Below are 22,458 nucleotides of genomic sequence, written 5' to 3'. Positions count from 1 at the left end.
GGTTGGGCAGAGAAGAGATTCAGAGCAGCCCTGCAGAGAAGGACTTGGGGGTGTTGGTCAATGAGAAAATGAACCTGAGCCGACTTCAGTGTGTGCTCGCAGCCCAGAAAGCCAACCGTATCCTGGGCTGCATCAAGAGGAGCGTGACCAGCAGGTCGAAGGAGGTGATCCTGCCCCTCTACTCTGCTCTTGTGAGACCTCACTTGGAGTATTGTGTGCAGTTCTGGTGTCCTCAACATAAAAAGGACATGGAACTGTTGGAACAAGTCCAGAGGAGGGCCACGAGGATGATCAGGGGACTGGAGCACCTCCCGTATGAAGACAGGCTGAGAAAGTTGGGGCTGTTCAGCCTGGAGAAGAGAAGGCTGCGTGGAGACCTCACAGCAGCCTTCCAGTATCTGAAGTGGGCCTACAAGGATGCTGGGGATGGACTGTTCATCAGGGACTGTAGTGACAGGACAAGGGGTAACAGGTTCAAACTTAAAGAGGGGAAGTTTAGATTGGATATAAGGAGGAAGTTCTTTACTGAGAGGGTGGTGAGTCACAGGAATGGGTTGCCCAGGGAGGTTGTGAGTGCTCCATTCTTGGCGGTGTTCAAGGCCAGGTTGGATGAGGCCTTGGGTGGCATGCTTTAGTGTGAGGTGTCCCTGCCCATGGCAGGGGGGTTGGAACTAGATGATCTTAAGGTCCTTTCCAACCCTAACTATTCTATAATTCTATGATTCTATTTGCGTCACCAGTGCACAGTGCAGGAGATCAGCCATCTGTGCAACCTAGCAGCAGCTGGAACAAGTACTGATTTTTTTTTCCCCCACTATAAGTCACAAGTGTCCTTTTACTGTCTACAAACACATAGAACCTGAAAAAGGTTGTTTGAGTATAAATACACTGGGCCTGATTTACCACCGAATTTGACAAATGAAGCAAACAAACAAACAACAAACCAACCTATCTACACACACTGTACCCAAGTAACCCATGCAGGCTCCTGAGGCCTGACTAGAAAGACTGATGTATCGTCCAAATTAAGTGCTGAAGACAGAAGAAAAAGATGGAGGGGGTGACGTGGAAAGTAGTGAGACTTTAGAAAGCTTTCAAAGGAAAGTTGCATAAAGCAGTATGATGAAATGAGAATGAAACTAATAAGCAGAAAGCACAACAATGAAATGAAAATAAAACAAATTAAGTTCTTTTACAAGAGAAACTTCCAACTGAAGGAAGCTCCACCAAGAGCAGAAGGGTGTAGCATGACAAGCAGCTGAGGGCATGATTTGACTTACAAGAAAGGTTAGGCTGGGAAGGGACCTCTGGAGCTACCTGGCTTCCTTCTAAAAGCATGGCATTAAATCAAGGCCCCTGTCAAGTCCTGAGTATTTCTTTGAGGAAACTCCCACTACTGCTCTGGGCAATATATTCCAGTGTCTAATTGTTTTTACAGTGGAGAATATTTTCTCTTATACCCGGATAGAATTTCCCCAGAAGAAACTTAATCCAGTTGCCCCTTGTGCTGTGTATCCCTGTGAAGAGGGATGCAACTTTTAGGAGTCAGAATGGATCTCCCAAGCCTTCTTTTCTCTAGGCTGAATAAACCCAGTTTCTTCAAATACAGGTAAGCATCGTGCTGGCCCTTCTCTGGATCCTCTCTAGTTTTTCACTCTCTCTCTCTCTCTTGAACTGTCCAGGTCTGAAACTGAAGACAGTAATCCTGGTGCTCTCTGTTTAGTCTATCATCATGCTACAAAACATGAAATTGAGTCATGAAATTGAGTAACCTCAGAATCACACGCAGGTTCCCTAAAAGCCCACAATGTAAACCAAGCCTGCTTCTGAAGCTCAGTGATATCTACCATATGGGGGGAACCACATCTCAATGGTAGACTGTTCCAACAATCTCAGACTATCCAACAAATTCCTCTAAGAAGTTTATCACGTGCCTCCTGCTTTGTATGCAAGGTGAAATCCTTCAAACTAATAAAAACAAAAGTAAAAAAAGGCACAAAAATATAAAAATCTCTTTAAGACATACCCAAAGTAAACCATTAGAGCATACAAGTAGGCTTTACTGCCCTGATGGCTTCTTGTGGGTGTGTATTCTGCAAAAAGGCTTAAGCCGCAAACAACCGCAGACACTCCTGCACCCAAGCGCCTCATTTCCCTGTGGGTGCATACCTGGAGACGCACCTTGCAGGGAACCCTGACAAGCCAGTGACCGGCCCGGGAAACTCCTGAGTGATGTTACACTTGGTTTATGTTATGTTTGGTTGTTTTGTTTACCACTGCTACACACACGACTTGACAAAGGAAGCAAACATACAACCAACCTGTCTACACACACTGCACCCAAGTAACCTATGCAGGCTTCTGAGGCCCGACAAGAAAAACTGATGCATCGTCCAAATAGGTTAGCTTATGTTTGGTTGGTTTGGTTTTAAACTCGCGGCTCCTGTTAAAAGGTTTCCCGGTAAATGCTCAGCAGTAACACTGAGATGTGCCCGGCCCTGGCCGGTGCCGTCACACGCCGAACTCGCAAGCGAAACCGAAAGCTGCGCCGGGGTTGGGATAAAGCGGGGCCAGCCCGGCGGTAGCCTGAGGAGGCGTGGAACGGAACGGGGCCGCGCTCCTCGCTGACGCCGAACCGGACCGCCGCCTCCAGAGACCTGGGTCGGCGCAGCAGCAGGCACCGCCCCGCCCCTGTGCCCGCTCTCCTGCAGGAGCGTCCCTGGGTGCCGCCAGCGCGACGATGGCAGCGGAGTTGCTAGATGAGCGGTTCCTCTACATGATCTCGTGCTTCAGGCCTCGGCTGAAGCAGTTCATTCGGGTGCAGCCGGTGCTGGACCGGCTCCCTTCGCTCAGCGCGGAGGACAGGGAGAAGGTGCGGGCGGTCGCGCTGCAGCGAGGCGAGGTGGAAGGGGCGGAGGAGCTGCTGCGGGCCGTGGAGCGGGGACCCCGCGGGTGTGGCTGGTTCCACGAGTTCTTGCAGGCGCTCGAGCAGGGCGGCTGCGGCATGGCCGCCTGCTACGTGAACCCCAGCCTCAGCCAGCTGCCCTCGCCGGCCGAGGAGGCCGACCACGACCTCTGCGTTCAATTGGTGCAGCTGCTCCACAGCACGCTTGTGGATAGTATGCGGACCGTGCAGGTGGCCGAGAAGTGCCTGCAGATGGGCATCTTCCAGGATGAGGATCTGGATGGGGTAAGTGGCCTGCCCACCAGGCCAGGTACCAAATAGTGCCACAGACACAGGCAGCTCCCGGGAGCTGTGAGGCAGATAAGAAGCCACAACTAGAAATGGACTTTGTAAGTGTAAAAAGAAAAGGGGAGTGCCCAAACTTGAGGCAAAAGAGAAATGGTGCTCCAGGTAAGCCAGTGAAGACTTGTCAGCAGCAAGTAGGATGCCAGGTAAGAGCCAGGGAAAGAAGAACATGAACAGAGTTAAATTAAGCCACTGTCAAAGGAATATGGCTGGCTTTGCTGTTATTTACCATATTCCACAGACCTTCAGCTCAAAATATCAGTATGTTCCAGCCCCTGAACCATACCAGGAAGTAGTGATGGCCTGTAAAGTCATAGAGACTGCTTGAGTTAAAATAAAGCAAGAGCTTCCCTTCCCTTTTTCTGCCGTAGCTTCATTAAGGAATATCGTACTAGACACTGAAGCTGAGCAGAAATACCAGTTTGACAAGAAAGCAAAAACATCATGAAAACATTTGCTGGTATTTACCCCATTTGGCTAAGAATGACTTGCCTGGACTAGTGTGAAACTTAAAAAATGAGACCCAAAAAAACTAATACTATGAAACAGAGCTAGAAAAAGAAATTAAAGTAATACTTGCCATAGCAATAAGGGAGAAACTAGCAGACTAAGTATGGCCTAAATCATATTTGCACTCTGAGCTTTTGCATCTGCTTTTTAGGTAGTTCAGTGTTCCATCTCAGTTAAATAACAGTCACATAACTGTCTGGTGACTGCTGAGTAGCAGCAAGGGCCAGCTGCTCTCTAGTGGATGAGGAGCCAAGCATGGTAATGCAGCAGGCAGAGGTAGGGTCCTTTTTGGAGGTTCCTGGCTCCATTCCCTGGTAATGGGTTCACCTGTTCCCTCCAGGGTCATAATTTTTCTGCTGGTATTTCCATTAAGCTCTTCACAGCCCTGCTGTTTTCAACAATGGCACCTAGGCCTTCTTAATATACTTCTATATTCCTTTTTGTTTACTTCTCTCTGCTCCCAATTCCCATGCACTTTCTCTTAGTATTCAGTCTCAGTCAGGGGTTCCCACTGCTATGCCTGCCTGTTTTCTTGCTAATCAGGATGGATGATTCTTAAGCCTCAAGAAAACTGCCTTTGAGGACTGAACACCTGTCTCAGGCTGCTTTGTTTTTTGGGGTGGTCATTTTGTTCCTCATGTGATCACATGTCAAGTCCTGCTCATGACAACCTTGGAACACTTTTCCATAGCTTCTTTGAAGGTAATAGCCGCTTTCTAGAGGCTTACCTGTTGTATCTTTAAGTGGGAATTGAGATGATGAAGTCAGTTTAAGAAGGAAAATGTTCGATCTTATGTCTGAGGTCATGTTAGCAGATTAAGTCTGAGAGCTGCTAAGATGCGCGACATCATTTCTCCTTAATCATGATTGGCTATTCCCTAAACCAATGTGAACACCAATTATTATTCCATATTAATAATTATTATGTAGTGGTTATTTTTATAACCATTCTCCAAAACTACCAATTACATTTCGGGTCTAATAAGTTTTATATTTCCTATCTGAAGCCATATGCGATAAATATAAAGTTGGACAAAACTGTAGTAAGACTCTTCTGATAAGTGGCAAGCCCAGTTTATACCTTTATTAAGTATGTGTTACGGTTTAACCCCAGTTGGCAACTAAGCACCACTCAGCCACTCGCTTACTCCCCACTTGTGGGATGGAGCAGAGAACTGGAAGAATAAAAGTGAGAAGACTTGTGGATTAAGATAAAGACAATTTAATAGGTAAAGTAAAGGCTGCACTGTAAGCAAAGTAAAACAAGGGATTCAGTCACCACTTCCAATGGGCAGCCAGGTGTTCATCCATTTCTAGGAAAGCAGGGTTCCATCACATGTAATGGTTACTTGGGAAGACGCTGTAACTGTCAATGTCCTCCTGCCTACCTCCAGCTTTATATGCTGAGTGTGGTGCCATATGGTACAGGATATCCCTTTAGTCAGTTGGGGTTTGTCGTCCCAGCTGTGTTCCCTCCAAACTTCCTGTGCATCCCCAGCCTGCTTTCTGGTGGGGTGAGGAGCAGACAAGGCCTGGACTCTGTGGAAGCCTAACTCATAGAATCATAGAATAGTAAGGGTTGGAAAGGACCTTAAGATCATCTAGTTCCAACCCCCCTGCCATGAGCAGGGACACCTCACACTAAACCATGCCACCCAAGGCCTCATCCAACCTGGCCTTGAACACCGCCAAGAATGGAGCACTCACAACCTCCCTGGGCAACCCATTCCTGTGACTCACCACCCTCTCAGTAAAGAACTTCCTCCTTATATCCAATCTAAACTTCCCCTGTTTAAGTTTGAACCCGTTACCCCTTGTCCTGTCACTGCAGTCCCTGATGAACAGTCCATCCCCAGCATCCTTGTAGGCTCACTTCAGATACTGGAAGGCTGCTGTGAGGTCTACACGCAGCCTTCTCTTCTCCAGGCTGAACAGCCCCAACTTTCTCAGCCTGTCTCCATACGGGAGGTGCTCCAGTCCCCTGATCATCCTCGTGGCCCTCCTCTGGACTTGTTCCAACAGTTCCGTGTCCTTTTTATGTTGAGGACACCAGAACTGCACACAATACTCCAAGTGAGGTCTCACGAGAGCAGAGTAGAGGGGCAGGATCACCTCCTTCGACCTGCTGGTCACACTCCTTTTGACGCAGCCCAGGATACGGTTGGCTTTCTGGGCTATGAGCGCACACTGAAGTCAGCTCAGGTTCATTTTCTCATTGACCAACACCCCCAAGTCCTTCTCTGCAGGGCTGCTCTGAATCTCTTCTCTGCCCAACCTGTAGCCGTGCCTGGGATTGCTCTGACCCAGGTGTAGGACCTTGCACTTGGCATGGTTAAGCTTCATAAGGCTGGCATCGGTCCACCTCATGTGCCTTAGCAGAGAGGATCTGGTTCAAGACCATCTTAAAAACCTGAACGTACACAAGTCCATGGGACCTGATGAAATCCATCCACGGGTCCTGAAGGAGCTGGCGAATGAAGTTGCAAAGCCACTGGCCATCATATTTGAAAAATCATGGCAGTCAGGTGAAGTTCCCAACAACTGGAAAAAGGGAAATATAACCCCCATTTTCAAGAAGGGGAAAATGGATGACCTGGGGAATTACAGACCAGTCAGTCTCACCTCTATGCCTGGCAAACTCTTGGAGCAGATTCTCCTGGAAGGCATGCTAAGGCACATGAAAAACAAGGAGGTGGTTGGTGACAGCCAGCATGGCTTCCCTAAGGGGAAATCCTGCCTGACCAATTTGGTGGCCTTCTATGATGGGGCTATGGAACTGATGGACAGGGGCAGAGCAGCTGATGTCATCTACCTGGGCTTGTGCAAAGCGTTTGACACTGTCCCACACGACATCCTTGTCTCTAAATTGGAGAGACATCAATTTGATAGGTGGACCACTCGGTGGATAAAGAACTGGCTGGATGGCCACACGCAAAGAGTTGTGGTCAATGGCTCGATGTCCAGCTGGAGACCTGTAACGAGTGGTGTCCCTCAGGGATCGGTGTCGGGACCGGTCTTGTTCAACATCTTTGTCGGTGACATGGACAGTGGGATTGAGTGCGCCCTCAGCAAGTTTGCCAATGACACCAAGCTGTGTGGTTCAGTTGATACGCTGGAGGGAAGGGATGCCATCCAGAGGGACCTCGACACGCTTGTGAGGTGGGCTGATGCCAACCTGATGAAGTTTAACCATGCCAAGTGCAAGGTCCTACACCTGGGTCGGAGCAATCCCAGGCACGGCTACAGGTTGGGCAGAGAAGAGATTCAGAGCAGCCCTGCAGAGAAGGTCTTGGGGGTGTTGGTCAATGAGAAAATGAACCTGAGCCGACATCAGTGTGCACTCGCAGCCCAGAAAGCCAACTGTATCCTGGGCTGCATCAAGAGGAGCGTGACCAGCAGGTCGAAGGAGGTGATCCTGCCCCTCTACTCTGCTCTTGTGAGACCTCACTTGGAGTATTGTGTGCAGTTCTGGTGTCCTCAACATAAAAAGGACATGGAACTGTTGGAACAAGTCCAGAGGAGGGCCACGAGGATGATCAGGGGACTGGAGCACCTCCCGTATGAAGACAGGCTGAGAAAGTTGGGGCTGTTCAGCCTGGAGAAGAGAAGGCTGCGTGGAGACCTCACAGCAGCCTTCCAGTATCTGAAGCGGGCCTACAAGGATGCTGGAGATGGACTGTTCATCAGGGACTGTAGTGACAGGACAAGGGGTAACGGGTTCAAACTTAAACAGGGGAAGTTTAGATTGGATATAAGGAAGAAGTTCTTTACTGTGAGGGTGGTGAGGCACAGGAGTGGGTTGCCCAGGGAGGCTGTGAATGCTCCATCCTTGTCGGTGTTCAAGGCCAGGTTGGATGAGGCCTTGGGTGGCATGGTTTAGTGTGAGGTGTCCCGGCCCATGGCAGGGGAGTTGGAACTAGATGATCTTAAGGTCCTTTCCAACCCTTACTATTCTATGATTCTATGATTCTATAATGGCTACTATGAAGGGAATTAACTCGACCCCAGCCTAAACCAGCACAGTATGTTTTAACGATGAGAGGGAAACACATTTGTACCTATACAATTCTTACTAACTTCCCTAAACCATTTCCAAAGTCTGTCTCAGGATTGTGTTTGGTTTTTTATTTTCACCAGATCCATACTGTTACTGACTGCCGTGGTAACAGAGAAGGTGCAAGGGAGCTATTGAGCAGATTAGTGCAGAAGAAAGATTGGTTCTCTCGGTTTTTGATTGCTCTGCGTGAAACCCAACATGGAGGCCTTGCAGATGATTTAAGTGGAAATATAGGAGGTAATAATCTTATTTCACTAGCACTAATCTGTGGGGCTTTTTTAATATCTCCTTTTCGTTCTGTTACTCAGGAAACAATGCAGGGTTCTCCCCGTATTGAATTCACTGTGACTTTGAGACTAATGCTTTTACTTGTCTGGGGATTTCAAGATCAAGTTATTAGGAGCTTATTTGATTGATTCTTAAACACTTAAAATCCTTATAAACCAATATCAGAATTACAAGATTAGGCATGTAGTTGTAATTAAGCTGAATCCTTACCTTTTATAACCCATTGGTTTTCAATGTGATGTTTTTATAATCATGAAGAATATCCTGAAGATTAATTTGAACAAACAAAATAAACTTTTTCTGTATTTCTTTTTCAACAAAAGGATTAGTGTTTTCCTTATAGAATGTTTTACAAATATATGCAGGATTTTAAAGTGCGCTGCAGTATGTCTCCTCTGGGATAAGACAAGTAAGTCTCAAGACATACTATGAAATTTACTATAAATAATAGAATCATTTAATAAAGAGATTATTAACATAAATAAACCTAAAAGACTTTCAATTCTTGTACAATAATTATGATACTGTAAAATGATCCCAGTGCTCCTCTGGATTTTAAAGTATGAAAAGGGAACCAGCCTCCAAATACTCTATCCCTCACTTTTTACTGGACTTCACGTATGTTTTATAAGATTTTTGAGACTACAGTTTAACAGATTTACCTTTTAGCAGCGTCAGCCTTCTCACTTGAGTTCACCAGAACTATGTACTTTTAGTTGCTGTATATGGGACAATGCAATAAGATTGGGATAAAGAGGGGTGTGAAGGTTCCAGCTGAGGACAGGAATCAACCTGTCTTCTGCCAGACACAAATAAGCAGATAAGATTGAGTTCAGTTGTTCGATGCAATATGTACGTGAATGCATTTATTCCACAGTTTCTCAGTAATCTTGGGCAATGCATGCCCCAAGATAGTTAATTGCAGATTATTATGTAAAGCATAAATTGTGTTACTGTTACTAGAGGATAAGAAAGTTTCCATGTACACAGTCCTGTATGTGTGTAGATACGTAAATTGTTTGACTGCTGTAGCGTCCACTGATACAAGGTCATGGAAGGGAACCACTAAGAAAGGTTCATTGGTGTCATGGTTTAAGCCCACCCATGCAGCTCGCTCTCTCACTCCCCCCCTTTCCTCCCCTCGCTCCTGGAGGGATGGGGAGGAGAATCGAAAGAATGTAACTCCCACGGGTTGACATAAGAACAGTCCAGTAACTAAGGTATAACACAAACCACTGCTGCTACCACCAATAATAATAATGATAAGGGAAATAACACGGGAAGAGAATACAAACACTCACCACCTGCTGACCAATACCCAGCCTGACCGAGCAGTGAGCTAGCCCTTCCGGGTAGCTGCCCCCAGTTCTACATCCTGGGCATGACGTGCTGTGGTATGGAATACCTCTTTGGCTAGTTTGGGTCAGGTGTCCTGTCTCTGCTTCTTCCCTGCTTCCCCTCCTCCCTGGCAGAGCATGAGACTCACAAAGTCCTTGGTCAGACTAAACATGACTTAGCACCAACTAAAATCATCAGTGTTATCAGTGCTGTTCCCAGGACGAAAGTCAAAACCACAGCACTGCACCAGCTACTAAGAAGGAGAAAAATGACTGCTACTGCTGAACCCAGGACAATTGGGCACCTTGGAAAGAGAAGAGTGGTGCTACATTTTATCACTCCAGATTGATACGTTACAGTAAAATATATTATTAGCAGGCACCTACATATAGACATAAATTAAATCTATTAAATTCTTTGCACTTAATTTTTAATTGCAGAGTAATTGAGTTCCAAATCTGGAAAACCCTGCAATGCAGTCTTATGCAGATTGATTTTGGGGTTTTTTTCAAAGTTTATGATTTTTTGAACAATTTTTTTTGCCCTTGGAGGATGCCTGGTTCTGCACAAGCCTGATAAAAATAAAAGAACAGAGAAGTCAAAGGGAAATTATTCCATAAAAGACAAAAGAAGTGGAAGGAGGCAAAACATTTTGTGAAAGCTTTCTCAGGTTTTCTGTTGTATGGGCAAGTCTTGATGTCGTCTGTAAGATACATCCATTTATGAACTTGCAAGACCAATGGAATTGAGAAGGTAGGAAACACAGTCTAGTCCACAAATTCAGTTTTCAGATGTTTATCATGACCACAAATATTTGAGATTTATGATCAACAACTTTATTAATAAATATTCATAAAAATATCAAACTTTCAAACTGTCAGTGGAGGTATTTGAGGCTTTGAGCAACCTGATCTAGTGAAAGATGTAGCTGCCCATGGCAGGGGGTTTGGGACTAGATGATAGTTGAAAATCCCTTTCAATCCAAACCATTCTGTGATTCTGTGATGTGTAAATCAGGACTAGGACCATATGTTATGCTGTTATGTGCGTCAGGTTAGTTCTATGTTTTCTGTGCTCCGCACTAAAAGAAATTAGATGGTTTATAGTGCCTTGAAATTAATTTTCCAGGAACAAAGGATAAACAAAATGAGATGAAGAACAGTACAAACGAAGAAACAGAAGTTACAAGCCAACCAGATTATGCCATAGTGGAGGATTTGAAGCAGCAGGAAAATATGAATGATAGTTTCAGCAGTGAGAACAATTTATTGGAAACATCTGTTGGAAAGAATTCTGTAGTTTCAGGTATGTCCACTTGTGCTGTTAAACTTTAGCAGTTGAGAGAGCGTTCTTCTTGATGCATCAGGAACATATGGTACTGTCAAGGGGAAAAGAATGAATGAAAAAGTAAATCTTTTGATTTTTTTGGAAGCAGAAAATGCCATTTCTTCCTATGCATTAACAGCAGTAGCAATTTCAAGGGCCGGATATGCAAATTTCTTCAGTTCAAAGAGCTGCTGTAGAACAACGATATGTTGTCATACTTGAACTAATTAATCTGAAAGGTAAGAGCTGGTTCAGAAATCAGTTTACTAGCACAGTACTGAATGGCTTAGGAGGACAAGGCCCAGAAATCTGAGCATGCTATGTACAGCCTTCACATAGATGTTTTCTGTATCCTGGTTGTAGTGATAAAGTTTTATCTGCTACGGGCTGATTGATTTTCTTATAATTGACCAACATCAGTGATCCTTCCTTTCCTCTTAAATAGCACTTTTAACAACTTTGTATTCTTTTTTTATTTGCTGTGTGAAGACATTAGTAATTTTCAAACATTTAATATTTTTAATTAAAACTATTCATATTTTAAATTCATATTTATATAAAATTATATGAATATATTAAATTAATATCTAATATCTATTCGTGGTAGGTTTATACTATCCAGTGAAAACATTAGGTTTATATTGACAACTTCCAGTTTAAATTAAGAGGAATATTTCTGGACCAGAAAATAGGAAACCAGGAATGTTTCTGAACCATAACTGCAGCTGCATTGTCGTTCATTCTAGAAGTCTTATAATTCTATACTGGAAAACATTTTTGGTTTTGGTCCAACAAGCAATTTTTCTGTTTATTTTAAGGTTTTGTATTTACAGAGCATCAAAAAACCTTTGTCACTTACATCACATGCTCAGAAGTACATTTTCTAGTACAAATTTTTAGAAATTGTTATGGCCTGTTGTTCATATGGACCCACTTTTAAAAACGTGCCTTGGGAGTTGATTGCGAGCAACAGCAATTATCGGTAACAATTCCCAGACATAGCTGGGAACCAATGATTCAAACATATGCTGCATGATTAAGGAACCATTCATATGTGTTACAAGTTCAGATGGAGCTCAGACAATAGTTACAACTGAGATAAATCCTGCCTGAAATTATTTTAGGGGGCTTACTCAGCCAAAGTAGTAAGACAGCTAAGGCTGCTCTTTTTTTATCAAACATCAATAAATAAGAAAAAAAAAAAATTGGCTCTAGAAACTGCAGCCTTTCAGTGTGCAACAGTAGTAGCCTATTTCTCATTTAGCATGATATTAACAGCATATCACAACATTTTGTAGCAAGTAGTGAATTATTAACTACAGCAAAAATATCATCTTGGTTTTCCTGGATTAGAGCATAACTTGGCAGTATAAAGAAGAGGTGCCAAATATTTAATGATGATATAGAATGGATCAGACTTTTATCCTCAGTCTTCCAATCCTTTCAGGGCAAGGCTAAGGCTCTTAGTTACAGCCTCACCGAAAGCAGGTTGCTGTTAGCCAGGCCTTTCACCTGACTCTTGTCAGGTTGAGGGTTACAGATAGCCAGAACTATTCAATATTAACTAGCCTGCCACAGGCTAATTTTAGCCTGAAAACTATGGTCTGCTCAACACTGAACTGTGCTTAAATTTAAAAGACAGTGGGTATTAGCAGTTTGTGCAGTTGAGTGTTCAGTGAAATGGTGTTAAGGATGTACATAGTATGTGAATTCTGGCAGTTTGGTTCAGGTTGACTTCAGTCTGGAGTGGACTGTATGCCTGCAGGTGGCTGGAACACATCTAATTTCCTTTCAGCTGGCAGGAGTTCATTTCTTCTGATCCAAACCAGCTCTGTGATATGAACCAGAGTAGTGTAAGTGGGGACAATTGACAGGTTCACTGTAAGCATGTGCTTTGAAGTCACACTAAGCCATCAGCATAGACGCAATGTACCAAGGGCTGCCAGGAGACAGTGCTGCATGAAGATGGCTGTAGAGGGACTGGCTCACATTGAGCCATCCTGAAATGCAGTAAGCTTTGATCTCTATGCACTCGTACACACAGACTTAACTGCACTCAAATCCTTTTTCCATTTCCATACTTTCTGGTGATCTCATAAGACTGTATTTTTAGACCAGGCAGCTGAAAATACAACTGGAGCCCAGATTCTACTTCCAAGTAGGCTGGGAACTCACTTAATTTGCAATTTAATGCTGTCAAGTGTTGTCAGTTTTGCAGCACACTCCCACCATTCCTTCATGTATGGAGAAGGACAGTTTTCAAGGAGGGCATATTTCAGGGAGAAAGAAGATTTTTTCAAGCCACTTAGAATTACTGCAGTGTGCATTATATCTAAAGTGTCTTCTTACTGGAGTAGCTGAGGCAGAGGGAGTGTGAAGGTATGAGGGCATTAGGGTCATAAAGATAAAATAGAAATAGATTGCTTAGCCTAAGTGAGAACTAGAGACATATTGTGCATGCAAAAACACAGATAAGGAATTGCAGACACAAAAACCAACACAAAAGCAGTAGGTTTGCAGGGTCAGAAGTGAAACACTTGAATTAGGGCTACAGTTACCTGTATAAACAACAATTTAAATAAATAGCAGGTCTGTTTTTCAAGGCCTGATTCATAAAAAAAGTTGACTGGAACAAATAATTACACTGTAATTAACTGGAGATTTCAGTAATGTCTCACAAAATGTCTCTTAATTTTTCAGATAGAAAAACTGCCCATTGATTTGAAAGTAGGACAAATTTTAATAGCCTCTTTATATTTTAGTCCTTCATTTACATTTTCTAGTGTCTGACACTTATTCTGTGACATAATGTAGCACAGGACAGGAAAGAAAGACTTCTTTAATCTTGCATAGATCCTTTTTTTTTTTTTCCCATTGCGTTCCATTGTCTGTTCTTACTTAGTGCAAAGTGACTGAAAATTTTCCTGTGGAATATGCTGTGTTACAATGTGCAAGTAGCACTGTAAGGGAAGACTTGTGAAAATGGTGAAAACAGCTGTTGGAATAATAACTCTTTTATCTTCATTACTTTAGAAAGGGTTACTGTTGTATTTATTTATTTATTTTAAAAGAATTCAAGAAAGTTGCCATAGTTTACAATGACAACATTATTCTATTCACCTTTCATTTGGAAGATGAGTATTTTATATTGTACTTCACCACTGATGTTTTCTGTTGAGATATTATTTTGTAGTGCATGCTGAACATTGTAATTCAGATAATTATGTAAAAAACACTTTGTAAATGCATATCATCTGCTGCACATACATCTTTCAATGTGTCATTTTAGATGGGAGACCACATGGAGTAGATACATAAAATTTTAATGAAGTCCTCTCTTTCCCATCCACATGGATTCCTAGAAAGTGGAACAAGAGATTGCAGTTCTTCGTAGTTTGAATTCCCACTACTGCTACTTAGTAGCTTGTTGCAGGTCTTTCAACATAGATTATAGCCGGTGAGGTTTTCTTCATTTTTCCAGGACAATGCTGTCTTTTAATGTGATATTAAATGCATACTGTTCTATTGTAAGAGGGAAATCTTATATAAATGATTCTGCTGAGAATATATTTTGATTGCATTGATTTCTAAGAGACAAGGGTTTTAATCTACGTAGAACTTATCTCTAACCTGAACTACCCCTGTTGGAGTTTAAACCCATTCCCCTTGTCCTGTCACTACAGTCCCTGATGAATAGTCTATCCCCAACATCCTTGTAGGCCCCCTTCAGATGCTGAAAGGCTGCTATGAGGTCTCCACGCAGCCTTCTCTTCTCCTGCCTGAACAGCCCCAACTTCCTCAGCCTATCTTCATACGGGAGGTGCTCCAGTCTCCTGATCATCCTCGGGGCCCTCCTCTGGACTTGTTCCAACAGTTCCATATCCTTCTTATGTTGAAAACACCAGAACTGCACACAGTACTCCAAGTAGGGTCTCACAAGGGGAGAGTAGAGGGGCAGAATCACCTCTTTCGACGCTTCTTTTGGTGCAGCCCAGTATACAGCTTTCTGTATGCACTATAAGCTCAGTTGCAGCGTGCTGCATGTAAGCTGACAGTGTAAGATGAGGCAGATTTTTCCAGAAGAACTGTGTATCTCTTTAGATAGTAAAAGGACTGAGTTTTGGGAAATCCAGCTATGCAAGTTACACTTGATACTGAAAAAAGTCAGTGTAATATATTGATTGTCCAGCAGAGGGAGAGCTTAACATTAGAATGTGTACAGTAAACCTGACAGATTTCTGTGACAGTGTCCCAGTATTCTCTTGGGTGTAATAGGATTGTCAGTCTCTGATTTTACTTGTAAACACTTTGGAAAATTTACTAATTTCTTTCTGCTTTTATTTACTGGGAACTGTGGTTTACTCTTTTCATGTTACATGAAGAAACCCTTTAAAAAAAATAAATCACAGTTATTATTTTGATTTTTCTTCGACTACAGATATAACTCATGTGGCTTACAAGGAATAGAAGACAATGTCTTCAGTTTCCAGCAGCACAGTGTATCCAGTAGACTAACATGGTTTTCTTTTTTTTTTTTTGTATTTTTGGGGGTTTTGGGGGTGAGGATGTTGGTTCTTCACCCCTCTGAAAAGATACAGTAAAACAGGACTAGAGGGGATCATGCAGTTGGTCATGTCTGGACCCTTGCTTTCAAGCAAAGAGAACAAGCCTGAAAAAATCAATCATGACCCACGTTGCCTTACCTCTTCTATGTTTTGTTTTTTCATCTTCCCGTCCATATTTTCTTCTATAAGAAAATTAATCATATTGTTCCCGGTTTTTTCTTTAACTGAGATAAAGTTTAATAAAGGTAGTTATAGTTTAGACATCTTTGCCAGACATTTGTTTAGCTTATTTTAACAACTTGGGGAGAAAGCAAACAGTATGCTTTTGCTGTTTATATTTGTATAACACATTATTACATTTGTTTGTGCTTTTCTTTTAGAGTCAGATGTCTCTATGGGAGTTGGAAGTGTCAGTAACTTGAATGAAAACCTGGGACAGAGCTGCACAAGCAGTGATTCAGGTATGTTTCCCTTTTATTATTTAGTAATTGCAAAAGGAATTCCTTGCTCTGGAAGGTCAACACTTTGTGAATGGGTTAGAACAAAAATCAAAAGAAGGCTTTCACTGAACTCTAATTCACACTATGTTGATGCCAAACTTCCTCTTATTTTGTTGGGAAATAGATGCCATTTTTATGGGTCTGGACTTAAGTCCCAGCCCAAAAAGTGCTGATTTACTGAGATCATCTGAATAAGCCTCTAGGCATCATCATCGTAGAAGATGGTCAGTGATGCAGAATGATAGAAACATATAGGCTACAAGAGACTTTCTGAAGTCATCCAGTGCAGGCTGTACAGATACTGATAATGCTGCCACATATATGTGCTTCTTTTGTTCCCAGAGAGGAGCTAGATTGTGTCTGGCACCCACATAGGGCGAGAGGAAATAGGACAATGCTTTAGAGGCATCTAAGAGTGAGGAGAAGCATTTCCATTGTACTTTCAGAACAGCAATGAAAGTCTGCTTTGGACCCAAGTAGTTTAGTAGCCATGCTTGTAAAAGCAACCTAATCAGTGTAGGTTACTATCTGAAGACCTGTGCAAATCTCGCATTTAAACATATTGTGCAAGTTCTCAATATAGTTTGAAACTAAATGTTGGGCTGGTTTTACATAATACTTTGCATACAGCTATGAAGTTGCTATAAATGTATATATGCACACCCTGAGCTCAATTAAACACTGCTGCTGTAAAAGACATCCCAATTTTAGTTCTTCTTTTTTTCAGTCTTAGACCTCAGGCAGGCAGAACAAGATTTACAGCTGTCCACCATAGTGAACAGCCTGTGCATGCCTACGCAGAATTCAAGAGGAACCGCTTACCTTTTGGAACTTAGCCTTTATAAAGTTTGTGCTGGGACAGTCTCGTACAAGGGCTAGAAGCAATCTGGGTATCTTTCAGGCCATCTTTGCCTAATAATGCTAGTATTAGATCAGTGAAGTCAATGTGAATATTATATATCATATGCCTGCAAAATGTTTATTGTTAATGGTTTTAAAATAGTTTCAAATTTTCAAATAGCTTTTAAAATATGAAAATCCACATATTTTTTAAGTACGCAGAAAATTCAAGAGACGTGAAACCTAAACTGCAACCCTCTAGCTAGGATTTTAGTCTATCTGTTGCTAACTGAAGAATATACTTTGTACTTCTGCATCAACTGGTGACTCATCAGTCACATTGTATTTATTTCCTTACTGTGTCACATGAAATGTCTGAGCACAGAAGTTTCTGTTCTGTGGACAGTCACACTATATTGGTCAGGCTGACACAGGCTACTGGTATGGTGCAGCACATATGTATGGCTTGATCCTTTCAGATTCCTGCAAAACTCAGTAAACTGGGCATTGGCTATGTCCAGTAGTCCAGCAGAAAAAAAAAAACTTCACTACATTTATGTGAAGAATAGATTTTTTCCTCCCATGTTTACTCACTATCTGTTCTGTTGTTTACATGTGGGCTTTAAAAATAACTAGTTAAAAAAATCATGCTTTTTAAACATGCCCGGTAAACTCAGTGAGAGCAACTATGAGAAAAAAGCTAAGGAGATACAGATGGACTTTGTGATATTTATGGATTTTATAATTTAAAACTTTGCAGTAAGGCTGTTCTGTTAACGGAAATGTTTGGATAGTGTCTTAATGCACTGACATGATTTGGATTTTAATGCAAAGAATCATGGATTTAGTTGGAGTCTTCTGTGCAAGGATTATTTTACAGAAAAGAAAAATGGCAGAATTAGGACAATAGAAGAATAATTATCATGCTTCTTTTATCCCAGAGAGGCGATTCATATGAGCCTTGTACAAAGGCAGACAACTTCCCTAAAGTTATACTGTGCACAATGAAAGTTCTTTAATGGAATCATATCCTATGAAAAGATTTCTGTATTAGCCTTTCTCTAAACAGCAGCTGAGGAAGCTAGGAGAGAGCTAAGTTAAACATTTTTTAGGCCTGGACAGTTAATTGAGGATGTTAAGGAGCTGAAATTTAACCAAACAGATGGGTGATAAAGTGCTAGTTTCAATATGATTGAACTATTGAATTTAGCCAACCAGAAAGCAAACAACGTTCTTCCTCAAAAGAGAGTACTAGAAGTCAGATAAGTAACATCAAGTACTCTCTGGTGTGAATTTCCCTGTGTTTCAGGTAGAAGTGCACTCACACTAAAAGGCAAAACAAGCAAAAAACACTTAAGAGTGGTATTCAGACGTTTCCATCAGCAGTATTTTATCAAGCTTCATTACTTTTTGTTAGTTTAATTTTATTTAATGGAATCAGGGACACTAGAAAGATAGAGTTGTTTTGTGTGTAATGTATCAGTGATAATAAAATCCTCATGATTCTTCACTAAAGGATATCATCAGGAAATAAAACTATAGGGTTCCTCCCCCCCCCCATTTTTAGTCTAGTAGAATGAATTTGTGCCTTTTCTTCAATGAGGACAGTTAACCCTCGGAGGGTGATATAAACATATCTGCAGGAGAAAAAAAGCCCTAAACTCCTTTAAAATAAATCCTTCTGATATTCATATATACAACTTCTGACTTCCTAAATATTTGTAAACTCATGAGATCTTCTTATGGCCTGAAATAATGCAACAACATTTTCTACTTTTAACTTTTGAACATTGTTTGTTTCACCTGTGAGGCATAGATTTGAACTCCCTGCCACTGCATTTTATATGATAGATGGAAAGTTTGAGCCTTCATGTGACAAATGTATATGGCTTTTTAGCGAACAGCTCAATTGCATTATGCGTGAGTCAGTCTGGAAGCAGCGCAATCTACCATGAATAGGTGTGATACATTCTGCAGTTAGCTCTATCTTATATGGGCAATTGAATTTTCTTATCTGTTTGATCTTTATACTTTATAACTCCCTTCATCATTTTTTAAGTGGTCCCTATCTCTCTCTCTTTCTATGGCTCCATCCTTTCTTTCATCCTCTGGGAAGTATTTAAAAAGGTGGCTCACAATCAAATAAATTTTAGTACTGATGAAAGAGAACGTCACATAAGATTGGCTGGATTATAAATGCTGCAGCTCTGAACACAACGTTTGTTGGTCCCAGTGCTACTGAACTGTATCATTTGAATTCATACATGATAATAGTTGTGTCAACATAGATGCATGAAGACGTACTATGGCTTATGCTGCCTACCCTGGTTGGTGACTGAATGTAAGCAGTTCTGATTCAGGTCAAGGGAACAGCATTGCCTATGCTAATATGCACTATTTATTCAGAAGATGTTTCTGATAGGAAATTAATAATTTTCCCTTTGACATTTGTTGAATAATCTGATAAATGTTCTATGCCTCTTGTTTGATACTTATATTTCTTTGTACCCTTAGATGAAGAAGAGAGCAGAGCTTCACCTGAGCCAGATCTGGTCCTGAGAGATTACCAGATGGAAGTTGCAAAGCCAGCACTGAATGGGGAGAATATTATAATATGTCTCCCTACAGGCAGTGGTAAAACCAGAGTGGCTGTTTACATTACCAAAGATCATTTGGATAAAAAGAAAAGAGCATCAGAGCCTGGAAAAGTTATAGTCCTTGTTAATAAGGTATGTTTGTCCATTTTTTAAAAAATAGGGGTTTTTTTAAACCTCATGCACTGTTAATATAGAACTTGTAAAATTAATATAAACACATATCTTGGCTTCTCCAAATGTGGCTATGTTCAAAGGCATACAGCTCTAGGCTGTCATCTCCGTCATCATGGAGCAAGCACGACTGATTTTAGTTTACCCCAGAGCAAATGCAAATTTAGATTTTCCCTAATAACCGCATTATTGGAAAAAGTACAATTTCATGTTAGAATGAATAGAACTGAAATAGTCTTTTAAAAAATAAAAATATTTTTCACATTCTGTGTTTGGATTTGGTAGTGAAGGCCACCTAATGAGTCTCACAGTAGTTAGGGAATATTCTGTCAGATTTTCTGCTAATTACTGTAATTTTTACAGTTAAATTTAGTGCATATAATGTAAAGTAATATTCTGTTGTAGCATTGAAATATGGAAATACGTTTATTTTAAAATTTTATAAAACCAATAAAGGGTATGGATATCCTTTCGTAAGAATAAAATTGATAGCATGTTATAAGTTTGGCTTAAGAGCCAGAGCATTCGTGATTTGTTTGTTCTTTTTAAGGCACAGTTAAGCCGAAGCTCTTGGACAAAAAGATTTTTTTGTAGGAGCAGTTGGAGGGGAGGGATTGCTTTGAAAATTTTTAGTGCTTGGTTTTGTTTTTCTGTGTTTGCAGTTTTTTAAATCCTACCCTGCAGTGAATAAGGGGATGTTTGCTCTTTTAACAGAGTATATTTTGTGCAAATTGTGTGTTCACCTAACAGCATGTCTGGCAAACAGGCATTTATTTTTTTAATCCTATATGTACTCTGATTTAAATTCTTTGGAAACTTTTATTCAGGTACCATTGGTAGAACAGCATTTACGAAAGGAGTTTAGTCCATTCCTGAAGCGCTGGTATCACATTATTGGTTTAAGTGGTGATTCTCAGCTGAAAATCTCATTTTCTGAAGTTGTCAGAAGAAATGATGTCATCATCTGTACAGCACAGATCCTTGAGAATTCACTGCTAAATGCAGACAAAGAAGATGAAGAAGGTGTCCACTTATCAGGCAAGCTTTTAATTCTGAAATATTTACAGAAGGGCTAAAAGTATGTCTCTATTCTAGAAAATATTGGATTTGTGAAAGAAGTACTTGCCTGGGTGTTACAAAAAGCAGCCAAGAAACCTGAGGAATCAATCTGTGTCAGTGCCTAGAGCTGACTGGAGCATTGCTCGATCCACACTAACTACTAGAGAGCTGCTTGGGTACCCCAGAATTGCCGCCCCTTCTTCAGATTGCTTTTTTATTATCCTAGGCAGAGCATCAGAGATTTTCTTATACTTACTTCCTTTCCACTGCACCTAAGTTAATAAACCTTCCCAAATCTGAATCATTTGGGAATGCTGTATAGAGGCACCTGAACATTTCTACAGGAACTGCTGACCTGATGACAATTGGGCTGAGTCCCAACCAGCTTGTGTAATGAAGTGGTTTTTTGAATGGGTTTCACACCTTGAAGTTCACTTTATAAGGAGCTGTATTTTCTCCAGAACTTAGGTAGCCCTGCAAACAGGGCCGTGTTTCCTTGCTGTTACACCTATGCTAGAAAGTTCAGCTGGACTAAAGCCAAGCAAGCCTGAACAGAGGCAGCTCCATTATCATGGCTATGATTTTGTTAACTCACAGCCTATATAAACCATACTAATTAGTTATAAAGTTTTTATTCCTAATTTCTGTACATGCTTTTTTCATCTGTTTTCACAGAGGTCTGTGTATATATAACATGAAATTCCAGCCTCAGTGAAATGGAGGAGACTCTCTTAGTTGTGTTTTACCAAATGTTTAAACTCTTCACTAAGGGCTGAAGTCACTGTGTGGACTTTCTAAAAGCTGTGTATTATTTCTTAGTGGAAGCACATCTCTCCTGGTGGGTTAGGTTCTTCCTGAGTAATAAGAGGAATATGCATTGCAAAAGATAATGGTCAAGATCAAAGGGAGTAATTTCATGTTAGCAAAATAACTGAGTAACTGCCAGTACTGCTTGTGAAGTCTTGTAAAAGTAGAAATCTTAGAAATAAATAGAAATCTAGGTTTGTAACCACCTCACTGCAGTCCAACTGCCTTCCTGAACCACATGTGCAAAGAAAATCAAATTTCCCCAGTGACATGGCGCACTGGTTTGTTTTCCTAGTTATAGTTGTTGGTTTAGCCTTTATGTAAAATTTCCATTGTTCGGTCTCCACCTTTCTTTAGGTTCTTCAAAAGTGAAGTTACATGATATTTTCTCCAGCAGAAACATCAACTGGGAATGTTCTAGCTCTATATTAATTTCCAACATCTGCTGCCAGTTTTTGCAAACTCATTGGAAGTGATACAATTTGAGCACACTAATGTGTAAACAAGACCATAGAAATTATCTGGATTAAAAAAGAAAACAGGAAAAAAAAAAAAGAAAAGAGAGTTTAACCCTGATCATTGCAGTGATCTGCTTTACAGTAATTTCTGCAAACATTTGTTGAATTGTAGGAAACAACATCAAATTAGAGTTACTGGCCAGCTATGGGAAGAGTGGGAGCTCCATAAACCGGTTTTGCTTTTCAAGAAACAGAGAAATATTCATAAGTCTGTCAGATCAGAACCTTAAAATACATGTCACTGGCTGCATATGCAGGTAGATATAAAAAAAAAAAGTTTTCTGTATTTGTAAGAAATTGAAAACAAATGAAAAATAATCTTAGTTTTCCTTTTCTTATAGTACTTTACTTGTTGCATGTAAATATGATCTGACTAAAAGCACATAGTACCTGGATGAATCTTCATCAGTTTCCTCCACTACAAAGGAAACATGATTGGTAGTACTCCCACCATCTGTTTTGTTCTTTCCAGTGACACATCCATAAAGCAATACAAATCTTTTAATTGAACAGGAATATGGAGGAAATCTCTTTGTTGCTATAAAATAGAAGCATATTTTGTCAGGACAGGTCTTTCTAGAATGTCTGGAAGTTTCTAACGTATTAGATATCTTCTCATAAACAAACAGTAT

At 41.1% G+C, this 22,458-nt stretch overlaps 1 protein-coding gene across 2 annotated transcripts in view; it reads left to right on the top strand.

Annotated features, from left to right (window-relative positions):
* Positions 1 to 2,740: 2,740 nt before the first annotated feature.
* IFIH1 (interferon induced with helicase C domain 1) overlaps positions 2,741 to 22,458 on the top strand; it is a gene marked incomplete at its 5' end in the record, with an annotated part of 30,979 nt that continues 11,261 nt past the window's right edge. Inside the window, 6 exons of one of the 2 annotated variants that reach the window (XM_080621513.1) lie at positions 2,741 to 3,190; positions 7,898 to 8,054; positions 10,572 to 10,748; positions 15,715 to 15,795; positions 19,189 to 19,403; positions 20,270 to 20,480. In XM_080621513.1, coding sequence (XP_080477639.1) covers positions 2,741 to 3,190; positions 7,898 to 8,054; positions 10,572 to 10,748; positions 15,715 to 15,795; positions 19,189 to 19,403; positions 20,270 to 20,480 — 1,291 coding nt within the window. The remainder of the gene's footprint in view (positions 3,191 to 7,897; positions 8,055 to 10,571; positions 10,749 to 15,714; positions 15,796 to 19,188; positions 19,404 to 20,269; positions 20,481 to 22,458) is intronic. The other variant, XR_013957227.1, reaches the window with a different exon arrangement.

This window comes from Psittacula echo (assembly GCF_963264785.1).
Source record: "Psittacula echo genome assembly, chromosome: 6".
NCBI lineage: Eukaryota > Metazoa > Chordata > Aves > Psittaciformes > Psittacidae > Psittacula > Psittacula echo.
Note: the sequence above shows the minus strand (reverse complement) of the source record. Positions and strands in the feature narration are given on the sequence as shown.